The following is a 26830-nucleotide window of genomic DNA, read 5'->3' on the forward strand; positions in this document are numbered from 1 at the left end:
ATGCCTTTAATCTCAGCATTCAAGTGGCAGGCAAATCTCTGTGAGGTCAAAGAAAGGAATGCAGGCTCCAAATGCCATGGCTACAGACCATCTCCATAGAATTCCCAACTAGTGTGAGGGTGAGACAAAAAGTGAGTTATACCAGTCACTTAATATACCTTTGCAGAAACTTCTGCACTGATCTCCTCCTGTGTTTCTGCCAGTCTCTTCTTGGCAAGCTCAGTTCTACGATCACACTCTGCAATGAAGGACTCTAAGTGATCCATTGCCTAGTTCGAAGAAAGCAAACAGCTATAATCAACACTGCATAGTTTTTTTTGTCATCGTTAAGTCTTTTATTTGAGAAGAGGAGTGCTTGAGATTAAACCCAAAACTACAAATATCCTAGAAAGGAACTCTTCTGAATTACACCCGCAGACCAGTTTCTCCAGATAAAGTCCCACGGACCAGGGTGGCCCAAAACTTGCCATGTACTCTGGGCTGACCTTGAACTCACAATCTTCTTGCCTTAGCCTCCAAAGTGCTAATGAGAGGTGTGTACACCACATTTTGCCAACACTGCATAGTCTTGGCACCTATATAAGTAATAGGAACACAAGCTTACGTTTATTTCTTTGTTTTGTTCTTTTGTTTTGAGACAGAATCATACTATGTAGTCCTTGTGGACTTAAAATATTCCCTTTGTATATCAGGTGGACACATGCCCTTAATCCCATCACTCAGGAGGAAGAGATAGGCACATCTCTGGGAGTTCCAGGGTTACATATGAAACCTGGCCTCATAAAAAATAAATAAAAAAAATTAAATTGCAATTCCTCTTTCTACTATGGCACCTATAGGGACAGCATGAGCTGATATCTGCTTAAAAATTTATCATCATAATTAACACAATTATAGTCATCTTAAACTAAATTGTTGTCTCATTTACTTATTTCCAAAATTTGTAGAAAGATCTCCAACTCTCTGTAAAATTACCAAGAAAATGGACCAAGGGAATTACTTAGTTAAGTGTTAGTCATGCAAACATAAGGACCTGAGTTTAATCCCTCCAAAATCTACATGTGGCAGTGAGCTTTTAAAATTCCAGCATTGGGGAGGTGGAATAGGTAGCTTTCTTGGGCTTCTCCATCAGCCAGTCTTATCTACTTGACACATCCTGGGCCACTGAGAGACACTGTCTCAAATAACAAGCTGAGGGACTGGCAAGATAGTTCAGTGGATAAACATACTAGAGACCAAACCTAATTAATCTGAATTCACTCCTTTGGAACCTGCATGATGGAAAAAAAAGAACCCATTTCCATAAGTGTGTGTATATACACATACAAGCAAATAAATGTAAAAAAAATTAAAATAAAAACAAGAAAAATTGACAAATGGGCAGCACCTACGAAAAAGCAACCTGTCCTCTAGACTTCACAGGCATACAGCAGGAGGCTGAGGCAGGAAGATTATTATGAGTTAGAGGCCAGTTTGGGGCTATAGTCTAGAATAAAGAGAGGCCACACACATGTAGAGGAGAAGTGCAGTGTGAAGGTGGTTCAGTGGATAATAAAGACTTTGCTGGGAAAGCAAGTTTGTATTAAGACTGAATCTGGGGCTGGAGAGATAGCTCAGAGATTAAGAGCACTGGCTACTCTTCCAGAGGTCCTGAGTACAATTCCCAGCAACCAAACGGTAGCTCACAACCATCTATAATGATATGGGACACGGTGCTCTCTTCTGGTGTGTAGTCATACGTGCAGATAGAACACTGTATACATAATAAATACATCTTAAAAAAAAAGACTGAATCTGAATCCTAGAACTCACATAAAAATGGTAAGAGGCCTTACCCTCTCTAAGAAGCAGATGGAGGAGGGGGAGGGGGGAAGGAAGGGAGGGAGAAACTGGGATTAGTATGCAAAAGAAAAAGTGGTAAGAGACAGCCAGGCAGTGGTAGCCAACACCTTTAATCCCAGCACTCAGGAGGCAGGCTAGCCAGGTCTACAAAGCAAATTCCAGGGCAGTCAAGGATACATACACCATGAAGCTCTACCCCAAAACAGGAAGGAAGGAAGGAGGGAGGAAGGGAGGGAGGGAGAGAGGGAGGGAAGGAGGGAGGAAGGGAGGGAAGGAGGGAGGAAGAGAAGGAGGGAAAGAAAAGGAGAAAGGGTGTGACCTATGTTTCTACCACAGTTGCAAACTGTACTTCTGGAAAGATGAAGAGCTGAGTCACCTGTCCTTACCCAGAATAACAGCCCCCAATACAGAATCCTGAGGTACCCCTAAGCCCACTCAAGTAGTGTTCCCCTACTGTATACTCAGCATTGTATATATAGGGAAAATCAAAGATTCACTCATAGGAGTCATGCAGAGCCACACCTTTATCAACTAAAATGCCTCTATATTAAGCAGATTCTTAGTCCAATGGTCATGGACTCAAATGTCTAAAAATCTAAAAACGAAATGGTTATACAGCAAAACAAACAACCCAGATGGAGTGTCTTCTAACAGGCATGTTCTTTAAAAAGTAAGTCTGTTTTGCTGTCCCTTTCTCTCCTTTTCAAAGTGTTTCACGTGTACATTGGTTACAAAAGGACAAATTTACATGACAGAAAAAGATGAGTCTAAAACCCAAATTCTTTTTGTTTTGTTTTTGTTTTTGAGGGTGGTTTTCATGAGTGTTTCTTTATGCAGCCCTGGCTGTCCTGGATGGAACTCACTATGTAAATCAGACTGGCCTCAAACATGAAGATCTATCTGCCTCTCTGCCTCCCATGTGTTGAAATTAAAGGTATGTGCCGCCACCACCACAGGCAAAAACTCAGATTCTAATCACAATCAACCCCTTACTAGAATGTGTACAGTGGTCCCACAGGGTGGTACAATGAAACCAACTTCTAAGAGCACCCAGGCATATTCAACCCTGCACGATACCCAAATAACTATGCTTCCATGCTCAGAGCCTAGAAACAAGGCCACAGGACAGAATAAAAACACTTCAGCAATGAAGTGTTGCCCAGTATGTTTAAAGGCCAAGTTCAATTCCCAACACTGTCTTTCTAAAAAAAAAAAACAAAACAAAAAAAAAAAAAAACAGAGAGCAAAGTAGAGCAGGCATAATGCAACACATTTTTAATTCCAGCATCAGAGAGAGTAACAAAGATGAGTAGGCTACTGCTGAAGAGATGGCTCAAGCAGTTAAGGGCACCAGCTGCTCTTCCAGAGAACTCAAGTTCTGTTTCCAGCAGCCACATGGCAGTTCTTAATTATCTAACTCCAGTTTTAGGGGGTCCAATGCCCTGTCTGGCTTTTGTGGGCACCAGGTATGCATGTGGTCCACAGACATAAAGGCAATTGAAATATTTATACACATTAAAATAAACATTAAGGGGCTGGAGAGATGGCTTAGTGGTTAAGAGCACTGACTGCTCTTCAAGAGTCCCTGAGTTCAATTTCCAGCAACCACATGGTGGCTCACAGCCATCTATAATGTAGACCTGGCATCCACTTCTGGCATGCGGGCACATATGGAAGGAATGATGTACACATAATAAATAAATAAATCTTTAAAAAAAATAAATAAAATAAAATAAACATTAAAAAAATTAAAGAATAAACAAAAGTACCAGTAAATTCAAGTAACTTGCTTTACATTTTATTTTAGGTTGTTTTGTTTTGGGGTAGAACAGAAAATAGGGTTACACTATGTATCCTGGCTGGCTCTCAACTTTGCTAAGCCAGCCTAAAACCACAAACCTCTTGCCTTAAACTCTTGAGTGCTGGGATTATAGATGGTCTCATCTTTAATATTCTTATAGAAAAGTATCTATTTAACTTTGGGTGAATGTCTCTAATATTAGCACTTCGGAGAGAGAATCAATCCATAGGTACAAAGAAAGTTTGAAATTAGCCTTGGCTACATGAACCCCCCTCAACCTCCCCACTCCCAAAAAAGAAACTTTAAACCTTTTGAAGGCAAGTTGGTCATGTATCCCCTGCCATACCAGTGCTCAGGGGATACTCACATAGTGAGTTCAAGGCCAGCCTGGTCTACCTAGTGAGATCTAGGACAGCCATGGCCACATTGCAAGACCTTGTATCAAATAACAACAACCAAAAAAAATTTATAGTAAGAACAACTTACATGCAATGTTTGAATAAACCTGTGACATCATTCTAGCAATTTTCCATTAATACAACATCCATGTCCCCCTCCACCCGCTCTTTTGCTAGAATTTCTCACAAGGACATTTCCCCTTCTGGGAACTGCTCTGAAATATGACTAAAAGGAGATCACCCAGGTATGTCTGCAGCAGCAATATTAACCTGATTCTTTGGCTGTCTCCAGAGGACAAGGCAGGGATGTATATTTATAGACAAGCTATGCATTCCTGAATTTACAAGTACATGACCACGAAAGAGAACCAAAAGTGCTTTGTAGCACTGGAGAGATGGCTCAATGGTTAAAACCAAAGCTGCTCTTGAATAAGATCCAAGTTTGGGGGACTGGAGAGGTGGCTCAGAGGTTAAGAGCACTGGCTGTTCTTCCAGAGGTCCTGAGTTCAATTCCCAGCAACCACATGGTGGCTCACAACAATTTATAGTGGGATCTGATGCCCTCTTCTGAATGCATAATGGCGTAGAGCACTCACATACATAAAATAAATATTAAAAAAAATCCAAGTTTGTCAGGTGACTCACAACTGCAGATAATTTCAACTTAAAAGGGATCAGATGTCTCTGGCATCCACAGGTACCTGAACTCATAGAGACATACCCACATACAGAATTTTTTTAAAAAAAGTACTTTGTGCCTATATTGCTCATGCTGTAAGCAATTTAGGAAGGGAACAGTGGAGCTGGAGGCCCCACATGTGAGAACAGGACTCCATTGAGCTCACCACCAACTCGTATCTCGTATCATATTCAAATTCTATGCTCTTCTGCTACACAGTAGTAAACAAATACTTTTACTTTTTAATTATGCATATATATTCATGTCTGTATGTGGATATGAACATGAGTGCAGGTATCCATGGAGTCCATAAGAGGACAATGGACCTACTGGAGCTGGAGTTACAGGTAGTTGTGAGCCAGCCGACATTAAGTGATAGAAACCAAGCTCCAGTCTTTTGCAAGAAAAGTATGTGCTCTAACCTCTGAGACATCTCTCCAGTCCCAATAAACCATTCTTAACACAAATGTCCTTAATCCCTCCTTTAAATAGATGTTTTATTTCTGCTACTTCTTCACAACTGCAAATGATCTAAATAGCTCATACAGTCTCATACTTCTCACACATACACACAAGTATTTCTTTTGAGCAACTCCCTTTCTTCCACCTTACTCTCCCTTCCCTATCTCTTTTCTTTTGAAGGTGCTGAAGATCAATCAAACCCAGGACCTTCCACAAGCTATGCAAATACTCTACTTCTAAGCATGTAATTCTTTAGAAGTGGCCCAAAGGATAACAACATTTTAAATTTATAAAAGATATGATAAGTTCCCAAAGTCATATAAAATATCTACTCAAGGAGCCTGTTTTGATGGTACATGCAAGAACCACTGAGGCAAGAAATCAGAGAATCAATACCCATCACAATAGTCACAAACAGCATAAAATCTCACAGTAACTCTAACCAAACAAGTGGAAGACTTGTATGACAAGAACTTTAAATCTTTGAAGAAAGAAACTGAAGAAGACACCAGAAAGTGGAAAGATCTCCCATGCTCTTGGGTAGGCAGAATTAACATAGTAAAAATGGCAATCTTACCAAAAGCAATCTACAGATTCAACACAATGCCCATCAAAATCCCAGCAAAATTCTTCAAAGACCTCGAAAGAATGGTACTCAACTTCATATGGAAAAGCAAAAAACCCAAGACAGCCAAAACAATCCCGTACAATAAAAAACTTCTGAAGGCATCATAATCCCTGACTTCAAACTACTACAGAACTACAGTACTGAAAACAGCCTGGTACTGGCATAACAGACAGGAGGACCAATGGAACCGAACAGAAGAGCCGGATATCAATCCACACATCTTCAAATACCAGATTTCTGACAAGGAAGCAAAAAACATCCAATGGAAAAAAGAAAGCATATTCAACAAATGGTGCCGGCATAACTAGATTATCAACATGTAGAAGAATGAAAATAGACCCATATCTATCACCATGCACAAAATTCAAGTCCAAATGGATCAAAGACCTCAACATAAAGCCAGTCACACTGAACCTTACAGAAAAGTGTGAAGTACACTTCAATGCATTGGCAAAGGGAACCACTTCCTAAATAAAACCCCAGCAGCACAGACACTGAGAAAAACAATAAATGGGACCTCCTGAAACTGAAAAGCTTCTGTAAAGCAAAGGACATGGTCAATAAGACAAAACAACAGCCTACAGATGGGAAAAGATCTTCACTAACCCCACATCAGACAGTGGTCTGATCTCCAAAATATATAAAGCACTCAAGAAATTGCTCATCAAACGAACAAATAACCCAATAAAAAAAATGGAGTACAGACATAAACAGAGAACTCTCAACAGAGGAATCTAAAATGGCTGAAAGACACTTAAATGTTCAGCTTCCTCAGTTATCAGAGAAATGCAAATCAAAACAACTCTGAGATTCCATCTTACACCTGTAAGAATGGCCAAGATCAGAAACACTGATGACAACTTATGCTGGAGAGGTTGTGGGGAAAAGGGAACACTTCTGCATTGCTGGTGGGAATGCAAGCTGGTACAACCCCTTTGGATGTCAGTGTGGCGATTTCTCAGAAAATTAGGAAACAACTTTCCTCAAGACCCAGTAATACTACTTTTGGGTATATATCCAAAGGATGCTCAATCGTGTCACAAGGACATGTGTTAAACTATGTTCATAGCAGCTTTGTCATAGCCAGAACCTGGAAACAACCTAAATGCCCCTCGACCAAGGAATGGATAATGAAAATGTGGTACATTTACACGATGGAGTACTACACAGCAGAAAAATAACGACATCTTGAGTTCAACTGCCAACACTACATAAATCTATCATGATGGCATATGGCCCTGTAATATCAGCACTCAGAAAGAAGAGGCTTAGGAGTTCAAGATCTTCCTTGGCTACATAGCAGTACGTGCTATAATAGACACATAAAAAAAGCAAACAATGAAATGAAATTTAATACAAAAATTTGGGAGTCACACACATACAAGATAGCATCTGCCGAGTTCTAGAACTTAAGATTCTTAACAAGTGCTTATTTAATTATCTTGCTTTATAACTTACAGACATTACACTACTTTTAATAGTAATTGATACTTTGCAGCATGGATAAATAAACATCCAAAAAAAAATCTTACATCTAATTCAAAAAACAGGTCTCTTTCTTTACTTGCAATTTCATAATCTGCTCGGAGGGCCAAGTCGTGGATTTTGGTACATTCTCCTAAATCCATGCGCTGTGGGGAAAAAAATAAAACATTAACACCTATTCATTATAGAAAGCATGAAATTAATATGATTTAGTATTTCAACTTTCACTGAAATAAACAATAGTTTTACAGATAATAAATTAAGAAATGGATCAAGCATAATGGCATGATAATCTCAACAGTTAAGAGGTTGAGGGGCAATAGGATAGTAAGCTAAAGACCAATCTGGACTTATGTACCTTAGTCTCCAACAAAAGAAATGAAGCCAGGCACACTGACTGACACATTTCTGTAATCGGTGCCGCTGGCAAGAAAAGGCAGGAGGGTCAGGAATGCAAGGTCACCTTCACCTTACATAGCACGTGCTATCAGTACGTGCTATAATAGACACATAAAAAAGCAAACAATGAAATGAAATTCAATACAAAAACGTGGGAGTCACATACATATAAGATGGCATCTGCCGAGTTCTAGAACTTAAGATTCTTAACAAGTGCTTATTTAATTATTTTGCTTTACAACTTACAGACATTATACTACTTTCAATAGTAATTGATACTTTGCAGCATGGATAAATAAACATCCAAAAAAGATCTTACATCTAATTCAAAAAACAGGTCTCTTTCTTTACTTGCAATTTCATAATCTACATAGTAAGATTATGCTTACTATGTACAAGGTCAGCATGGGCAACATGAGATTATATCACATAAACAAAAAAGAAACAAGATATATCCTAGAAATGCATTTTTAAAATTTATTTAGCTGAGCAGTGGTTGCTCATGCCTTTAATCCAAACACTCAGGTGGCAGAGGCAGGGGAATCTGAGTTTAAGGCCAGCCTGGTCTAGAGTGAATTCCAGTACAGCCAAGGTCACACATAGAAAACCCATTTCAAAAAAAATATATTTGTGAGTGTTCTGCCTGGTGCCTTCAGAGATCAGAAGGCAAATCAGATCACCTGGAACTGCAATTACACAATTATAAACCATTATGTGGGTGCTAGAAACTTAACTGGAATCCTCTATAAAAGCAGCAAATGCTCTTAACTACTAAGCCATCTCTCCAGTCCCTGTATTTTTCTTTCCTTCTTTGTTCTTGCTGTGGCAACACCAGAGACACTCCACTTGGAGCTTGTTTTCTTCTTGGCGAAACTTGCCATTGGGCAAAGAACTGCCCCTGCCTCGATCACTGACAAAATGCACAATGTCCAGACTAGACAAGCAGGATACAAGCAAAAAGACTGCCAGACCTTGCCAAGAAAGGGTAAGATAGTTTTTCAATTTTTCCTGCCTCTGCAAAAAGTCTGTCAGATACTCCAGGCCTTAGCCAAAGTTGGATGCCCCACATTACAAATGAGACTTTGGGTGATTGCCCAGATAGCTGGTTGCCTCTGTCATTTCCTGCACCTTTTTGCGAGTTGCTTGATTGTACTTCCTGTTTACTCAAGTAATATTATTTCCCTTCTCAGGTCTTCGATGAGATTGAAGGCTAGATAGTCATAGTCACTTTCCTCTCAGGACTTAGTCATTTTTAATATAAGACTTAGACTCTAAGACAGGATAACTATTGAAACATTTAACATGGGTTTTTCCCTGTTTGATGCTGCACATGCTGGTTGTAATTCTAATTTTTATGTATGCTTTTGTCTCTTCTTTTCCCTGGACGTTACTTGATATTTGCTCTTATTGTATATACTTTTGTATTAGACTTAGAACCCTTATTTAGACAAAAGTGGGTGGTGCTGTGGGAACTCCTTCAGCCAACAGCAGGGTTCTCGGCTGGGGGGATTCGGATCCAGTTCCCAGTGTAGGCAGAGGACTGCAGATCAGTACCCTTACTGTGAGCTTATCCCCAAATAAATAAACCTTTGTTATATCCCATTCTGGGCTATTGTGGAACTCTTTTGTAGGCCAATATTTTCTTTTTTTGGTTTTTTTTTTCGGTTTTTGAGGCTTTATCACTAAAAGTGGTGTGCTGTCAACAAGATTAGTCACAATGTATTATTATGTTTTCTAATCACATGTAAAACAATAATACTACAGTTTGTAATGTTTATGTTAATCCTGAATACAGGACTGTGCAGATATCTCCTGCTCTGGTTGTCTAAACAGCAACAGGAAATTTTTATCCTAAAACTTATGGCATTGAATCAAAACGCAAGTTAACAAAGTCACATGGAGAGGTAAGAAGATCCGGAGTTCAGGCCCAGATTCTACTGCATTGTGATTGTGAGGTGAGCATATGACCCTGACTCATATACAAAAAGTGGGTAGGGTTGGCAGGAGAGATGGCTCCGTTGGTAAGAATGCTTGCTGTTTAAACATGAATGTTCAGAAACCAGCACCCATTTAATTATCCAGGCATGATAACACATATCTGTAACCACAGCACTGTTTTACTGATTGCTGACCCAGTCAAAACTCCATAAACTCTGGTACAATGAGCTTTAGACTAAGTAAAACTCTGTCTCACCAGATGGTGATGAGGCACACTATAATCCCAGAACACAGGAGGCAGCAGAAGCAGGCAGATCTGTGAGTTGGAGAATAGCCTGGTATACAGAACATGTCCCAGGACAGCCAGGGCTACACAGAGAAACCTTGTCTCAAAAAAACAAAACAAAACAAAACAGAACAAAACAAAAAAAAAAAGAAAAAAGAAAAAGACTGTCTGAAGGGACTAGAAGACCAGCGATAAGAGGGTAACACCCAATATCCTCCAGCATCTGATTGAGTGCATGAACACACATATGCATAAATACAACTACACAAATTTTTTAAATCCATGATTCACTGTGGAATGTTTTCTTTGGCGCACAAATATTCATACAATCAGTGGTTGATTTTTACATTCTTCATAATAGCTATGAAGCCTTAAACTGGTCCTTTGTAAAGCACTTTCACTTTAAGTAGCTGAAATATAGCAGATGATTTTCTTCAGTTTATAGTCTTAAATTTAACTTAATTCCAAATGAAAGCACATTCTACAAAACTAGCATTTATCTGTACTGCTCAGACACTATAGTAATTGGGCAGTATAGATTTCTTCAAAGAGTTACAAAAATATGCAATCAATGTGATCTCATTGAATTTTATTTTATTTTAGGGACTGAAAAGATGTCTCAGCAGGAAAAGCCACTTGACAGTCTGAGTTCAATCCCCAGATACGCAGGGTGGAAACAATCATTCCTGTAGGAGCTGGAGAGATGGCTCAGAAGTTAAGAGAACCAGCTGCTCTTCTAAAGGTCCTGAGTTCAATTCCCAGAAACCACATGTTGGCTCAAAACCATCTATGTGATCTGGTGCCTCTTCTGGCATACAGGCAGAACACTGCATACATAGTAAGTAAAATAAAATCTTTTAAAAAGCTGGGCAGTGGTGGCGAATGCCTTTTATCCCAGCACTTGGCAGGTGGACCTCAGTAGACTCAAAGCCAGCCTGGTCTATAAAGCAAGTTCCAGGGAGCTGGAGAGGTGGCTCAGCGGTTAAGAACATTGCCTGCTCTTCCAAAGGTCCTGAGTTCAATTCCCAGCAACCACAGGGTGGCTCACAACCATCTGTAATGAGGTCTGGTGCTCTCTTCTGGCATAAAGGCATGCATGCAAATAAGAGCACTCATACATAAATTTAAGTAAAAAAAAAAAAAAGAGGAAAACATGTTTCTGCAATTAAGAGTATTTACTGCTCTTTCTGAAACTTAGATTCAGTTCCTGGCACCTATATAAGCAAGATTCATAACCACCTTTAATTTCAATTCCAGGGGAGCCAATGAATTTTAATTCCCTCTATAGACATGTATTCAGGTCTACACACAAAATTAAGTGTATACATGTATGTATGAATGAAAATATCATGCTAGAATAACTTGAAATTAAGAAAAATCAACCAAATTTTCAAAAAGACTTGTTATATAGATTTCATACTAGTGAAATGTTTCATAACTCAAAAACTTTACCAACAATCTATAATGTGAAGAGTAACAGACTTTGCATATTAAAGAAAAATAAAATTCTACTTGAAAAACATTCACTTCCCCCACAGCTCCCTCTCCAAGTATCCCATGAGACCCTCAAAAATCACATCTACTAAGACTGGAGTAGAGGGATAAATGTGACTAAAATATATGTATGTGTGGGTGAAATACTCAAAGAATTTTTTGAAGATAAAAAATGGACACCAATTCTCCTGTGATTTATTTACATTTTTATTTATTTTATTTTTATGTGTATGATATTTTGGCTGCATGCATGTCTGCATACCATGTACATGTCTGGTGCCCAAAGAGATCCCGGAACTGACAGTTGTGAGCTACTGTATGGGTCATAGGAATTGAACCTGGATCCTCTAGAAGGACAATCAGTTAGTGCTTTTAACCACTGAGCTATCTCTCCAGCCCTGTAACTTTTTTTTTAAGATTTATTTATTTATTATGTATACAATATTCCTTCCATGTATGTTTGCATGCCAGAAGAGGGCATCAGATCTCACTATAGATAGCTTGAGCCCCCATGTGGTTGCTGGGAATTGAACTCAGGACCTCTAGAAGAGCAGTCAGTGCTCTTAGCCCCTGAGTCATCTCTCCAGGCTCTTGTAACTCTTTATACACAGAATAAAGTGGGTGTTTCAGCAATTCTAATCCTAAAAGCTATGTTTTTAAACGTTAATTTTTAAGGTTTATTTTGATTATTTTAAAATTATGTATGTGCCTGTGTCGGGGTTATGTGCACATGAATATAGTTGCCCCATGTATAGAAGTGGCTGTCAGATCCTGGAAATGGAGTTACAGATGTTGGTAGGCCACCATGTGAGTACTTGGAATCAAACACTGGTCTTCCACAAAAGCAACAAATGCTCTTAACTACTGAGCCACCTTGCTAGCCCCTATTATGTAATTTTAAAAAATAAACCATTACTCTTGGATTAAAGAAAAATATTACATCTACTGTCCCACCCCACCCCGAGTAATCCATAAGGTTCTGGAAAGCACCTACCGTCCCAGCAAGGATGTCATGGGGGCAGCAATCCAAAAGGTGACTCTTGCAGACACGGTCATCTGTAAACTTGACCCTCTGTCTGGTTTCATCTCCTGAAATTCATTTGTGGTTTTAAATAAAGTAGTATCTCATTAACTACACAAGGCTATCTGGCAAAACAATACACTCGGATGATTTGCAGACTAGCATTTTTGTATTCTCCCCATCATACACACTAAGAAACTGATCTAAAGATATTGACAATTGGAATGGAATACAGATTTTTTTTCAAGCTAAGTATTTTATGAAGACGCACACTTAATCACCTCTAACTCCATCATTAAGTCAAGGAGTCAGAAGTAAGAGTAAGTACCAAAAGGAATCAGCCCAAATCAGTGTGGGCATGAGAACTAAGAAGCAGGTAATCTACCACATATGACTTAGAGCTGGCAATCCCCACCAACCAAAACTATTAATCTTTTTGTTGCAGTCAAATAGGCAGTGTTTTATTATCGAAAACTGCCAAGAGGAAGGAGAAAGTTTTCAAGCTCTATCACTGACTCTTAAATATCTCTAAATCTTTTCTTGTCATGCCCCTTTCATCCCCACCCTTACAAAGGGAAGTTGGCACCTGGGAGTCACTTTTAACAAGACAATACCAAAGAAAGCAAAAAGGAATCAGGTTAGTCAATACACACTGTGAACTCCAACATATACTGTACCCATCTGCATTCTTCAAGAACTCAGCTGCAGAATTTTATGCCCGCTGTTGAAAAGTTTTAAAGGAAAAGTTTTCTTGCCCACACCTGCAGTAAGGAAGTCAGGGGGAATGATACATAAAAGTAAAGGCAAAGTGGTATGTGACAAATTTTAAGGCTAATCTGTGTAGAGGACACAGTGCTGTGTAATAGTCAAGGAGGAATATATTTCAGGATTTGCAAGCATCCAGGATTAATGTAGTGTCTTTTTACTGAAAATGTTTTCTTTCTAAACTACACTTTTAAAGTTACTTGTGGAAAAAAAGCAAACACTTTTTTGTTATAACAGCTTAGAAATTGGTTGTGACTCACGGCTCGATGAACATGAGGCTTTTCTGCAACTCCCTTGCAGATTGATGTAGGCAGGCAAAGATACACTGAACCTTTATAAATAAAATAGAGGGGCCACAATTGTTCAGTTTGTATGAAATAAAAATATGGGAAGCAATTCAAAAGCAACTCAACATACAAAGAAAGCTAAAAGCACTTATTGACCTATGAAATAAGGTGCAAAGACTCTGCACGGCCCTGCGAATTGTGCCAGTGTGAAATTACAACTTCATTACTTTAGTAAAAATGAAAACACCAACCACAGCAGGGATCTAGCTTTGCTGGGATGCAACTGCTTTCTCCTGAGACACCACCATGATCTTGCACGCCTCCCTATACACCTACCTAAAGAATGCCAAGAGCTGACTAAACCAAGGCTAGTCTGGAAGGCTGGGGAGTGAGGGGTGGGAAGGCTAGGAAAGTGCACGGAGGAACCCACGTTAGAAATGCTCATTTACGGCTCCCCTTGTGACCGTACGGAGCAGGAACGCCCGGGGTTTTCGAAACCCGTCCAGCTCCTCGGGGGTCGCCTTTCCTCCGAGGAGTATCAGAGGAATTCTGCCACACGGCAGCCAGCGCCCGGGAGCCGCGCTGGTTCCAGCCCTCCGCCGACGCTCCAGCACGCCGGGAGGCGCCGAACCGCGGTGCCGACCAAGAGGAATTCGCATGACGGAAAATGGGAGGGGGACAGAGCCCCACCGTCGGATCGGACTCTCAGAAAGGAGGCCGCCCGGACGAGAAGGACGCGGCGGCCGCAACAGCCTCGCAAGTCAAGCGGATCAGACAAAGGCCCAGCGCCTAGGGTCGGCGAGCGGGGGGAAATAGGAATGGCGCCCCGCGCAGGCGCACATTGTCACGGCCCTCGCCTCAGGCTGCCAGGCCGCCTCGCCTTACTCCCGCCCCCGCCCAGAGCCTGGACGGCCGCTCAGACTCACCGTCCCGAGCCGTGCCCATGAGCTGGTCCAGCAGGGCCCGCATCTGCGCTTGGGCGGACATGGTGGCCAGTGGGGACGGCCGCGAAGCTCCTCACAACTCAACGGTAGCAGCGGCAACAGCGGCAGCGAAAGATGGTCCTGTCGGCCTGAAGCCCGCTCGGCGCTTTCCCGCCGCGGGGAATGCTGGGAGGAAGTTCGTCAAACGTTGTTGGAGGGCTTGCCGGGAAATGTAGTTTGGAAAAACCAGAGTCGCTGGGTGGAGCGGTCACAAATTGTCCTAGAGGCTAAATCAAAACTCCAATCCTGATCCCTAAAACATCAAATTCTATTGTCTTTCTTTCTTCCTTCCTTCCTTCCTTCCTTTCTTTTTTTGGTTTTTCGACACAGGGTTTCTCTATGAAACAGTCCTGGCTATCCTGGAAGTCATTCTGTAGACCAGACTGGCCTCGAACTAACAGACATCCTCCTGCCTCTGCCTCCCGAGTACTTGGATTAAATGTTAGGATTAAAGGCATGTACCACTACCACCCCGAAAATTCTATTTTCTAATGAAACTATAGTGGAAACAAAATATAATAAACTGGGCGGGGCAATTCATGCCAATAATCTCGGGAGGAAGAGGTTGGATCCATAAAGTTTAAGCTAAGGATTTCTTTTGAGACAAGAATGAAAAGCCCACTTAGGATGGTAGACAAATTTGTGACAATGCTGCTTACTCTATATAAACTGTAAAATTTTCCAGCATGAGACTAGACCTTTTTGAGGAACTAGCCCATATATGTATTAAAGAGTTCTTTCTCTGAATGTTCATGTGGTTGGCGTTTCCACTTCACACAGACTCGGAATAGTACAATATTTGCATTATTATATATTCCAATTCCCATGGAACTGGAGTTACAAATGTTTGTGAGCTTTCATGTGGGTACTGGAGATTAAATCTGAATCCTGTGCAGGAACAGCAAATGCTCTTAACCTCTGAGCCATTTCTCCATCTCCAACTCCCTTGTTAATGATTTCCCTTGGCTCTGCTCACTTACTTTTGAGAGGGATGACACAAACGGCTCTATTCTGATACTGTTGTTTCCTCTCTTGTCTCTCAATGAACTTTTTTTTTCTCCAAAGGCATGGCTGATTAACTATTCTTTGCTCTGGTCCATCAGTCATAATGTCCCAGTCTGATTTTACACTAGGAGGAGGTGATAGATGATGTGAATTCAAGTTTCCAGAAAAGCCCACACCTATGCTAAAGATTCTACAAGGTCAATTTACTGGTTATGACTGTATGAAAGGAAAAAGGGGAGGGACTGAGGATGTGACTTGGCTGATAGTGTGCTTGCCTAGTGTGCCCTGGGTTCTACCCCTGCACAGCATAAAACCAGACATAGTGGTGTTCTCATGTTATTACAACAATTGGGAGGCAGGGGCAGGAGGATCAAAAGTTCAAGTTCATCTTCAACTACATAGTTCAAAGCCAGCCTGGACTATATGAACCCTTGTCTAGAAAGAAAGAGAAGGAAGGAAGGAAGGAAGGAAGGAAGGAAGGAAGGAAGGAAGGAAGGAATATGGAGTGTTAGAATGTTGCTGATCTAGAGCCAAATTATTATGAACTATCTTTAGTCCTCTTAGGCCTGCCTATTTATTGCCTACATCTGAGTTTGAAGTATAGGTGACTTAGAAACCAGCCTGGCTTACATAGGGAGTTCCAGGAAAGCCAGGGTCACAGGACAACCAAGGCTACATAGTGAACCATATATGCCTCAATTTATGACTTTGTATTTTTTTCTGTAACTATAAAAATTTCATGTGCCAGGCATGGTGTCACATGCCTTTAATCTCAGCACTCGGGGCAGAGGCAGGCAGATCTCAAATGCAAAGATGTGCTGCATTTATTTAACTATGTAAGGACGTGTTGCATCTGTTTAATTATGTAAAGATGTGTTGCTGTTTTACCTTGCCTGCCTAAGGCACCTAATTGGTCCAATAAAAAGCTGAAAAGCTAATAGTGAGGGAGGGAGTATAGGCAGGACTTTCAGGCAGGGACAGTAAGTAGGAGATTTTAGTCTTGAAAGAAGAGGGGAAAAAAAAGCCAGGGAGATGCTGGGGCCAGATAGACAGACACAGAGAATGAAAGAAAGATGTTTTTTGTTTTTTTTTTTAAAAAAAAAAAGCTCTGAGACAAAATGTAGATGAATAGAAACAGGTAAAATTAAGTTAAAAGAGCTAGTGGGACACGTCTAAGCTAAGTCCAAGCATTCATAATTAATAATAAGTCTCCATGTCTTTATTTGGGAGCTGATTGGCGGCCCAAAGACAATTCCAACTACATCTGTGTATTCAAGGCCAGCTTGGTCTGCAGAGTGAGTTCCAGTACAGCTGCAGTTATGCAGAGAAACCCTGCCCATAGGCTCATGGGAAGTGGTACCATTAGGAGATGTGACCTTGTTGGAGTAGGTGAGGTGTTGAAGAAAGTCTGTCACTAGGTCAGGTTTTGAGGTCTCAGTTGCTCAAGCCAGGGCAGTATCTTACTTACTCTTCCTGTTGCCTGCCAATCCAGAAGTCTCAGCTACCTTTGGCAAAATGTCAGCCTGCATGCCACCCTTCATGCCGCCATGCTCCCCACCATGATGATAATGGACTAAACCTCTGAACTGTGAGCCAGTTGTTAATTCCACTGGTCGAGAATAAGACCACTACCACAATTTAAAGCTAAATTTGTGCCAGGCCTCCTTAGCCTCCTTATTCCCCAGGGAAAGGTTGTTGCAAAAGGAGCGGCGGGCTGCGTCCCTGCCACCCGGCTCCCGGGTAGCTTCACCGGAAATAATTACATGGAAACTGTATTCATTTAAACACTGCCTGGCCTGTTAGCTCTGGCCTCTTACTGGCTGACTCTCACATCTTGATTGACCCATTTCTAGTAATGTGTGTAGCACCACGAGGTGGTGGCTTACCGGGAAGATTCTAACCTATGTCCATTTTGGGCCAGAGCTTCATGGCATCTGCTCTCTCTGACCCTACTTCTTTCTCCCAGCATCCTGTTCTGTCTCCTCCACCTATCTAAGCTGCTGTCCTATCAAAAGCCAAGGCAGTTTCTTTATTAACCAATGAAAGTAACACATAGACAGATGACACACCTACATCAAAAGGTGACATTCCACGGCCCCATGACACAGGGCAATCAGACGTGATAGAGTCAGGTCAAAGCAGAAACTAAGTTTATTACTGTGAGTGTCAGCTTATACAGCTTAAGTGACATTCTGTGATGTGGGGGTCCCTCCAGTCAATGAGACATAGTCAAGCCCTCACTCTAGCTGAGGGGCATCTACCTAGATTTTGCTGTCTCATCCTCATTCAGTTCCCTCAAACTCGAGCAGGCTTTTCTCTGTCCGACAGGCCTTGAGGTACAGGCCCAGAGATACTTTGGGCCCAACAATTTGAAGCAAATTTCAATGAAATACTCGTCAGATGTATGGGTTCTGGCCAGGTTCATCTTTGGTTTTCCAGCAGATGGCCCCAATCAAGTTTTGCAGCAGCTTAAGTATTTCCCATCAGGTCCAATCAGGAACAAGCATACATCCTGACTTACCTCCTCCAGCCTACATGCAACCAGGGGCAAGCATACATCTTGGCATATTTCTACCTCTGAACCTCCTGCCCACATGTGATCCAGCACATTTGGTGCAGAATGGTCAAACCAAGGGAGTGAAAACAGGTGGCTCGTTATCTCCCATAAGCAATAGCTTCCACCATTTCAGGAACTGTCTGTCCTTGGGCAAGGGACTTGCAGGTCAGAGGCAATTTTTTTGTTGTTGTTGTTTCATGGATCTCTGAGGCATACTAATTAAAACTTAAAATGTAACTTTGGCTCTCACACAGCCCCAATAAAATGTTTTCCTTTATAAAAGTTGCTGTGTTCATGGATCTCTTCAGAGCAATAAAACCCTAACTAAGACAAGGAGCAACCTGATTCTATATTCTTGTGCCATGGGCACTTGCATATTTGACTCAAGAACAAAAAATCTCTTATCCCTTTCTAGGCAAGAGCTATGTCTTTGTGTTGGCAAATTACAGGTAAGTTTCAAAGCCAAACAAGAGGCTGAAAATGTGGTTCTGTAGTAAGGAGGGCATACTGTTCCTGCAAAGGACCAGAGTTTGGTTCCTAGCAACTATGTCCAGAAGCTCACAACTTCCTGAAACCCTAACTCCAGGAAATTGGACACCCTCATCTGGCCTTAGAAGCACTAACTGTGGTGTTGCCCAGCAAATAAATGATAGAGGCAAGAAAACCAGAAGTTCAAGGCTAGCCCTAGGTACATATAAAAAATGCAGGGCAGCTGGGCAGTGGTGGCACACACCTTTAATCCTAGCACTCCAGAAGCAGAGACAGGTGGATCTCTGAGTTCAAGTTCAGCCTGGTCTATAAAGGGAGTTGCAGGACAACCAGGGCTGTTACACAGAGAAACCCTATCTCGAAAAACCAGAAGAAAAAAAAAAGCTAATCAGGTAGTGGTGACACACACCTTACATTCCAGCATTCAGGAGGCAGAGGTAGGCAGATCTCTAAGTTAGAGGCCAGCCTAGTCTACAAAGCACATTCCAGGATAGCCAGGGCTGCACAGAGAAATTTGCCTTGAAAAACACAACCAAAATAAATAAATAAGCAAAAATGCAAGGCCACCCGGGGTAAATGACAACTCCACCTTCAATTAAAAAAAAAAAAGAAAGAAAAAGAAAAAAAGAAATAAACAAAAAAGAAGTTAGAGATGTGCCTGAATTGGTAGAGTACGTTACCTACCAAGAACAAAGCCCTGAGTTAGATTAACAATAGTATTGCATAAAACCAGTGTAATAGTGTAATGTCACATGCCTGTAATGGCAGGAGGTATATTTCAGAATAAAGATATCAAGTTCAAGGCCAGTCTGAGCTATATTAGACCCTGTCGCAAAAACAATAGAGATAAGAAGACTCAGTGGGTAAAGGTCCTTGCTAAGCAATTATGCAAGCCTTGCAACCTACGTTTGATCCCAGGAAACCACATAAAGGTGGAAGAAGAACCAACTGCAAAGTTGTTCTTTGACCTCTCCGTGTCTGTGTGTGCGTGCCTGTGCATAGAGAAAAGAAAATGCCGCGGACAGTAAGTGTACAGAATGATTTGCAGTCTAGAAAAAAGAACCCTTAAAAAGGGTCTCCTGCTGGTCAGGTGACTGATGTCTCCCTTCACAGTTTTCTGGGGTTAGTATTGCAACATGAGACACAAGCTATCATAGCAGTACCATGTCAAAATGCTCGGCTTCAGCACTAGTCGGCTCTTTACTGGAAAGGAGGGAGCTACGCCTGACGTCTCATTCACGTTGCTAAGCAATTGACGCAGGTAGCTTGACTAGGTCACGCTGGTACGCCCCTTCCGCCGACAGGAAGTGATGCACAGCGCTGGTGGGGCGGAACTAAGGAGGGAACCATAGCCTCTTTGGGGCGGGGCTTGCTGCGGGGCAGGTCTGGGGCGGGCCCTGTGGGGGCGTGGCACGCTGCCCTCCAGGCCGGGGCGGGCCCGGGCTGGCCGGGGAAGGGCGCCGCTGTCCGAAGCAATCCGTCCTTCTGCTCCATCGCTCTCCACCCCGGCTGCTTGGAATGTGGATCCCGGACTCCAGGGACCGCAGTTGAGCCAACTTTGGCAGTCCAGGACCACTTGCTGAGGAGCAGGATCTCCCGGACGCGTCCGAGAGCGGATCGAGAGCCAGCTAGGTAACTCTCACGCGCGACCTCGTTCGGGCCGAAGCCGGCTGCGTTCGATCGTCGGGAACTAGTGGGGGCCTGGAGCCGGTTCGGCCACCTGGAGAGCGGCGCACAGCTCGGGTCGGGCCCGCCTGAGCTCCCAGAGTAACAGGGTCATTCAAGGGGCCTGGCACCTCCGGGCGCGCCGAACTCGCCGAAACAAATCTGTGCTCACCCGTGTGTGTTCTCTGGAGGGCGCAGTGCTGACTCAGAGCGACAGGGACCCTGGGCTCAGGAGGACATCTGTTAATCTCGTGCAGTTCCTTAAATTCTGTCGCTCTCACCAGGGCATTAGTGTGAATCAGTTCATATTCTTCAAGTTCAGGGCCAAAACAGTGTGGTGGGTAACGTCATGGGTGGTGATGGGGATGTCTTCATTCTTCACCCTCACAGTTCTCCCTGCTGCTTGTTTCTTTAATCTGATCACCGCCTCCTCCTGCTGCCTTGAACTGGAAGCAATGTTCCTGCCACAGCCTTTCGGGTGCTGGGCTGTTGTTTCTTCCATACCGGCATTTTTCTCACTCCCCTTCCAATCGCCTCCTTGTGCTGCTTATCAATTGCTTTGTAACAAAGAAACACAAAATTTAATGGATTAAAACAATCTTTATGCTAGGTGTGGTGGTGCATACCTCGAATCCGGAAGTTGAGGCTGAGACATAAGAGTTCTGAGTTTGAGGTCAGCCTGGGCTACAACATGAGGTCTTGTCCTACTAAATGCACAAAATAAAACAACATTTACGAGTCAGCACTTTCTGTGGGCTGGGAATCAGACGTAGGTGATGATGTCCCAATGGCTCTGACTAGGTTGAGGGAATCTAAATCCAAGACAACTGACTCAAAAGGCCAGTGGCTAGTGTCCTCGATGCCCCCAGAATCTTTCCTGTTTTCTATTGGTAGCTGTCTTCCCTCATAAGGGAAATAAGGGAGGTGGGGTGATAGGAACTACTGTACTTTTTGTGATCCAGTTTTGAAGCCTAACACCCCCTCCGCATTCTGGGAATAGGTGCAGCAAAGAGTTTGTGAAATTTGTGTGTGTGTATGCAAGTGTGGGTGCAGGTGTGTGCGTGTCAGAGAAGACAACTTGTAAGAGTAGGGGCTCCAGGGATCCTCTTCTCCAGTCCTGTGGTGCTGGAACTGTGTGTGTCGCCATTCCAGTATGTTTGTGCACCATGATCATGTTTGGTGCCTGTGGAGGTCCGAAGAGGTCGTTGGATTCTCCAGAAGTTACAGATGTTTGTGAACTACCATGTGGGTGCTGGGGTTATCCTGGATCTTCTGCAAGAACAGCAAATGCTCTTAACTTCTGAGCCAACTCTCTAGCCCCTTGTGATTGTATTTTAAAACCATGCTGCTAACCACACCTGTGGGAAGAGAGCGCCTACTCATTCCTCTAATTAAAGCTGAAGTTCCACACCTAACATTCACACGGCTTTAATGTGAGACTGACTAGACAGTTGTTCTTGGGACGGGGCTTTTCCGAGGGAAGAGAAGTGTTCAGCCCCCAAGATGATGTTGAGCACTTGGGAAAGCAAATTTCCTTGTAGAAAATTGAGGCGGTCAGCTGGGCAGTGGTGGTGCACGCCTTTAATCGCAGCACTCAGGATGCAGAGATAGGAGGATCTCTGTGAGTTTGAGGCGAGCCTGGTCTGCAGAGCAAGTTCCAGGACAGCCAGAGATACATAAAGAAACCCTGTCTCGAAAAACAAAGACAAACAAAACTATTGAGGTGGACTTAATTAGAGAAAAATACAGTCACAGTACTAAAAAGAAGTCACAGGGCCAGGTGGTATTGGTGCACACCTTTAATTCCAGCACTCAGGAGGCAGAGGCAGGCGGATATCTGTGAGGTCCAGGCCAGCCTGGTCTACAGAGTGAGTTCCAGGACAGGTTCCAAAAGCTACACAGAGAAACTCTGTCTCGAAAAACCAAAGAAAAAGAAAAAGAAAAAAGAAAAGAAAAAAGGCACAAGTGTTGTCACAACTGATTGACATCCTATGTTTACATTTGGCATTTAAAGTCACCTGATCCTGCAAGCTATAGATTCCTTTATTTTTTTTATGGTTAATGAACTCATGTGTTAGGAAATGACTCTCCCAAGAGAGGCTGATGGTCATATTAAAGATTAGACATTCATGCAGACGTGTGCACGCTCATGTGTATTTTCTGCCGGCCACCACTCTGCTTTGTCCTTGGGCAGGGGGAGCAGTAACAATAAGTGTGTGTCAAATTTCTGGAATTCTCTGTCACGAGAACCCAGAGGGGAGCCCTAAGCCACCGTGGAATAAAGCCTTACGGGAAGTGTCCCGGTGGGTTTTTGGCACATCTGTGTTTTACTTGCATTGTAGGAGCAGGTAAAGGAAGAGGGGCAGATGCAGGGGCAAGTGCAGAACAACCGTGTGATGGGGACAGATAGTGGCGGTGAGATGTAGGGAGGATGGCAGGCAGACAGGAGCCAGGGATAGAAGGACCTGGCGTTAACCAAGGTGTTGACTTTGTTCTGAAGTGGTCATGACTCATTCTAGACTTGTAACACGACCAGGAGATATTTTTGGAACATCTGAGAGGGCTCCAGAAATCACTGTGAGAAGTTTTAAAATACAACCTAAGTGGTCGTCATGAGGAGGACTTGGGACTGTTGAGATGGCTCAGCCTGTAAAGACACCTGCCACCAAGTCTGCTGAGCTGAGTTGGATTCCTGGGTCTCACATGGTGTAAGGAGAGAACCAGCCCCTGCAAGTTGTTCTCTGACGCCCACATATGCTGTCAATGGCATGCATGTGCCCATACACACATTAAATACGCACACACACATACGCACACATAAAATAAAATGAAATGAAAACTATAAAAAGGAGGGGCTAGATCGACAAGAGAGGTGAGTTAGATCTACAGGGTTTCTTAAGTGTCCCGAAGTTTACCACGCATCTCACTCAAAATTGATCTTGAAACCCACGCTCTTGGTGTAATGCGCTCCCAATCTCATTTGTAAGCTCCTTCACGGAACGTAGGTTTTTAGACTATAACATGCACAAAAATGCTGACTCCTAACTAAATAATCAGAAAGTAGGTGCTCATCATTCATGTGATTTATCTCTGAAGTGGAATACGTTTTAGAAAGATCATAGGTTGAGCATGCAGGAGACGTGTATTAGTTCACTGGTGAAAACTGTTGGTTTTCTGTTGACCTCACTCAGTCTTGGTAGCTGATTCACAGAGCTGGTGTTCTCTATTTGTTTGTGAGCGTATAGATGTATCCATTAAGAAAGTCTAAAAAAATGATGTGGCAGTCAGGCATGGTAGCACAAGCCTGTAATCTTAGTATTTGAGAGTCACAGGCACACGCATCAAAAGTTCAAGGTCAGCTACGTAGCAGGTTGAAGGCCAGCCTGGGTAATAAGACCCCGTGTAAAAAACAAACAAAAATAAAATTAAAAAATCCAGAAACAAACAACAACAAAAATCGCAATAAGAAGTAAATTGATGCAAAACTTCAAGTAAATTGATGCAAATTAAAGCTATAATTTACCTTAATAGTCCCCTACTAAATGTAGGGGTGAGAAGGAATAATACGGATTCATAGGGGAATTGCAGGAAATAAGTCTAATTTAGACTTCAGGAAAAAAGTTTATCCCTTGGGCTAATCTATAAGACTTACCTGAGATCATTTTCTTCTGAGCTGAATATGGTCTGTGTGCACTGTGATAGTTTTTGTCTTAGTCAGAGAACCATGACCTTAAGATTTGTTCCGCTTTGAGAAATTACTGTGCCTCTGTTCTTTGTGTTGAGATTCTGTTTTGTAGAGAGTCAGTAGTGTTCGCTGTAAACAACAGAACACTATAACTATCTTTGTCTTACATCTGCTTGGCTCAGCTGGAAAACCCGGTGCGGCCTGGTTGGTTGTTGTGGGCGTCTGTCTCAAACATCTCATATTTGAACTGCTCTCAGGGGGCAGTCGTGGAGGTGGTGCAGACCATGCAGTGTAAAAGACTTTCTTTTGTTCTTTTGGGGGGGGGTAGGGGATGGTTTTGAGACAGGTTTCTCTATGTAGCCTTGCCTGTTCTAGAACTCTCTGAGTTTGAGGCCAGCCTTGAACTCAAATCCACCTGCTTCTGCCTCACAACTGCTGGGATTAAAGGTACTCGGGACCATGCCCATCTTGTTCTTGTGTTTTGTTTATTTGTTTGTTTGAGACAGGGTTTCTCTGTGTAACAACCCTAGCTGTCCTGGAACTAACTCTTGTAGGCCAGGCTGGCTTTGAACTCAGAGATCCTCCTGCCTCTGCCTCCTGAATGCTGAGATTAAAGGTATTTGCCACCACTGCCTGATTTTGTTCTTGTTTTTTAAGACAGGATCTTGTTATATAGCCCAGGCTGAATTTCAGCTCACTGTGATGCCCTGCTTTAGCCTCTCAAGTCCTTAATAACTGATGTATGGTCATACCCAGATGTAATATATATATATATATATATATATATATATATTTTAGGGACAAGCTTTTGCTCACTCTTGCTGTAAGATTTGTTGGTGATGGTAGATTAGGAATAAATTTAGGATTTGGAACAAGGAGACTGAGTTATCATACTCATCTTTTTGTCCAGAGACATGCTCCTTAAAATCTTGTGTCCAGCCAGGTGGTGGTGGCTCACTCCTTTAATCCCAGCACTGGGAAGGCAGAGGTAGGCAGATCTCTGTGAGTTCGAGGCCAGCCTGGTCTACAAGAGCTAGTTCCAGGACAGGCTTCAAGGTTACAGACAGAGAAACCCTGTTGGGGGGCGGGGATTTGTGCCCAAGCCAGGAGCAATGAGGGCACATGCCTTTCTTTAATTCCAGCACTGGGGAGGCAGAGGTAGGTGAATCTCTGTAAGTTCAAAGCCAACCTGGTTCATAGAGTGAGTTCTAGGACAGGTTCCAAAACCACACAGAGAAACCCTGTCTTGAAAAACAAAAACAAACAAACAAGAACAACTTGTGCCCGTTTTAGTTATATTTGAGTGTTCACTGTGTATGGTTTATGGGACACTGTCATAAAATTGATCTGGCAGAAGATGAGCACGCATAGAATGCTTTGAGTTGGAGATGTACCACCGTAACACACACAAGTTATACAAGAAATATACTGAGTTTCCTGGGGCAGGAAGGGAATAACCAGGGTCAAACCGAACTTTTCTAACAAATTGAACTTTTCTAGGATGTTATGCTTCTCAAGCTGAGACTTGACAAATGAATAAGGGTAGATTCGGGTGCTTGCTCTCTCTCTCTCTCTCTCTCTCTCTCTCTCTCTCTCGTGTGTGTGCGTGTGTGTGTGTGTGTGTGTGTGTGTGTGTGTGTGTGAGAGAGAGAGAGAGAGAGAGAGAGAGAGAGAGAGAGAGAGAAAATAGTCGATAATGAGTACCAGGAAGTTTCCAAGAAGGACACAAGCTAAACACATGAGAAGATAGAAACCGGAGGCAGACAGTGGTAGTGCACACCTTTAATCCCAGCACTCAGGCCTTGGGAGGCAGAGGCAGGTGAATCTCTGAGTTCAGTGCCAGCCTGGTCTACAGAGCGAGTTCCAGGACAGCCAGGGCTACACAGAGAAACCCTGTCTCAAAACAGCTGGAGATAATGGCTCATGGGTTAGATGGCTCAGCAGTTAAGAGCACAGGCTGCTCTTGCAAGGACCCAATTTGATTCCTGGCCCCTGTGTGGCAGCAGCTCATAGCCATCTGTAATTCAAGTTACAGGGGATCTAATACTCTTTTCTGATTTCTGTGGGCACCAGGCACAAATGTGGTACACAAACGTACATGTATAAACTGTGTTTTAGATCAAAATGCTTAATTTTGAATGCTAGATCTTGTTGGCTAACCTCCTTTATTCATTGAACTTTTGCTTAAAAGAATGAGTTTGCCATGGTGGTGTAGGCCTGTAAGTCCAGCACTTGGGAGGTAGAGGCAAAAGATCAGGAATTCAGGGTAAGTGCCAAGGCAGCCTGTGCAGAAAGAAAAGGGGACTCGGAAGGTGGCTTAGCCAGTAGAGGACTTGCTGTGAAAGAATGAGAAGTTGAGTTTGGATTCCCAGAAGGTAGACTCCATGCTGACCTCTGGCCTCCACATGTATGGATACACATGCACAATAACACACGCACACACACTACAACACTTAGATTTTTGATCAGGTGCTAGGAATATATATTATATATATGCACATATATATGATTGTGTTTATGTATATGTATATATGACCCTTTGCTTTCAGATCAGTAGAATTGCCATTGCAAATTATTTGCTCTGTCCATCCTGGGGATTTCAAACCTCTCATAAATTTGAAGCAAGCAGAATCAGATTCATTTTTATTTTTAATTGTCTGACTCAGAAACTCAGAGCCCTTAGGGAAAACACATTTCATTTCCTTTCTGCATCCATTGTGTTTATGAGCTACACAAGCTCTTGCACAATTTTATTGTTCTTTCCCCGCAGTCAGCGTTTCCACTCAGGTCATGATAGTCTGCGTGCTACTGGAGGACAGGTGTGGCAGCCCATGGAACAGAGAATGAGGCTCTAGTTTCCTGATGGTCTGTGGAGCCAGGGGACAATCTGTCTGAAAAACTGTCACAGGCATTATCTTGCTTCAAGCTATGTTTTGTTTTGTCCTCCTCCAATGATATATA

The 26830-nt window shown here is 42.6% G+C and overlaps 2 protein-coding genes across 7 annotated transcripts in view; one reads left to right on the forward strand and one right to left on the reverse strand.

The window, feature by feature from the left end:
- Nucleotides 1-14590, reverse strand: part of Luc7l (LUC7 like) — a 29034-nt gene extending 14444 nt beyond the window's left edge. For 2 of the 4 annotated variants that reach the window (XM_085694825.2, XM_048436071.3), the window contains exons 1-4: nt 14412-14590; nt 12407-12501; nt 7343-7441; nt 159-269 (exon numbers count right to left, since the gene is read on the reverse strand). In XM_085694825.2, coding sequence (XP_085550951.1) covers nt 159-269; nt 7343-7441; nt 12407-12501; nt 14412-14472 — 366 coding nt within the window. In that variant the 5' untranslated portion in view covers nt 14473-14590. Of the gene's footprint in view, nt 1-158; nt 270-7342; nt 7442-12406; nt 12502-13110; nt 13195-13458; nt 13530-14411 lie in introns of all 4 variants that reach the window. The other 2 variants (XM_087910725.1, XM_048436073.3) reach the window with 2 other exon arrangements.
- Nucleotides 14591-19939: 5349 nt separating this feature from the next.
- Fam234a (family with sequence similarity 234 member A) overlaps nt 19940-26830 on the forward strand; it is a 30557-nt gene continuing 23666 nt past the window's right edge. For 2 of the 3 annotated variants that reach the window (XM_087910731.1, XM_087910730.1), the window contains exon 1: nt 19940-20151. The gene's annotated coding sequence lies outside the window, so the exon portion shown is untranslated. The remainder of the gene's footprint in view (nt 20152-26830) is intronic. The other variant, XM_087910729.1, reaches the window with a different exon arrangement.

This window comes from Myodes glareolus, chromosome 9 (genome assembly GCF_982192425.1).
Source record: "Myodes glareolus chromosome 9, mMyoGla1.1, whole genome shotgun sequence".
NCBI classification, from domain to species: Eukaryota; Metazoa; Chordata; class Mammalia; order Rodentia; family Cricetidae; genus Myodes; species Myodes glareolus.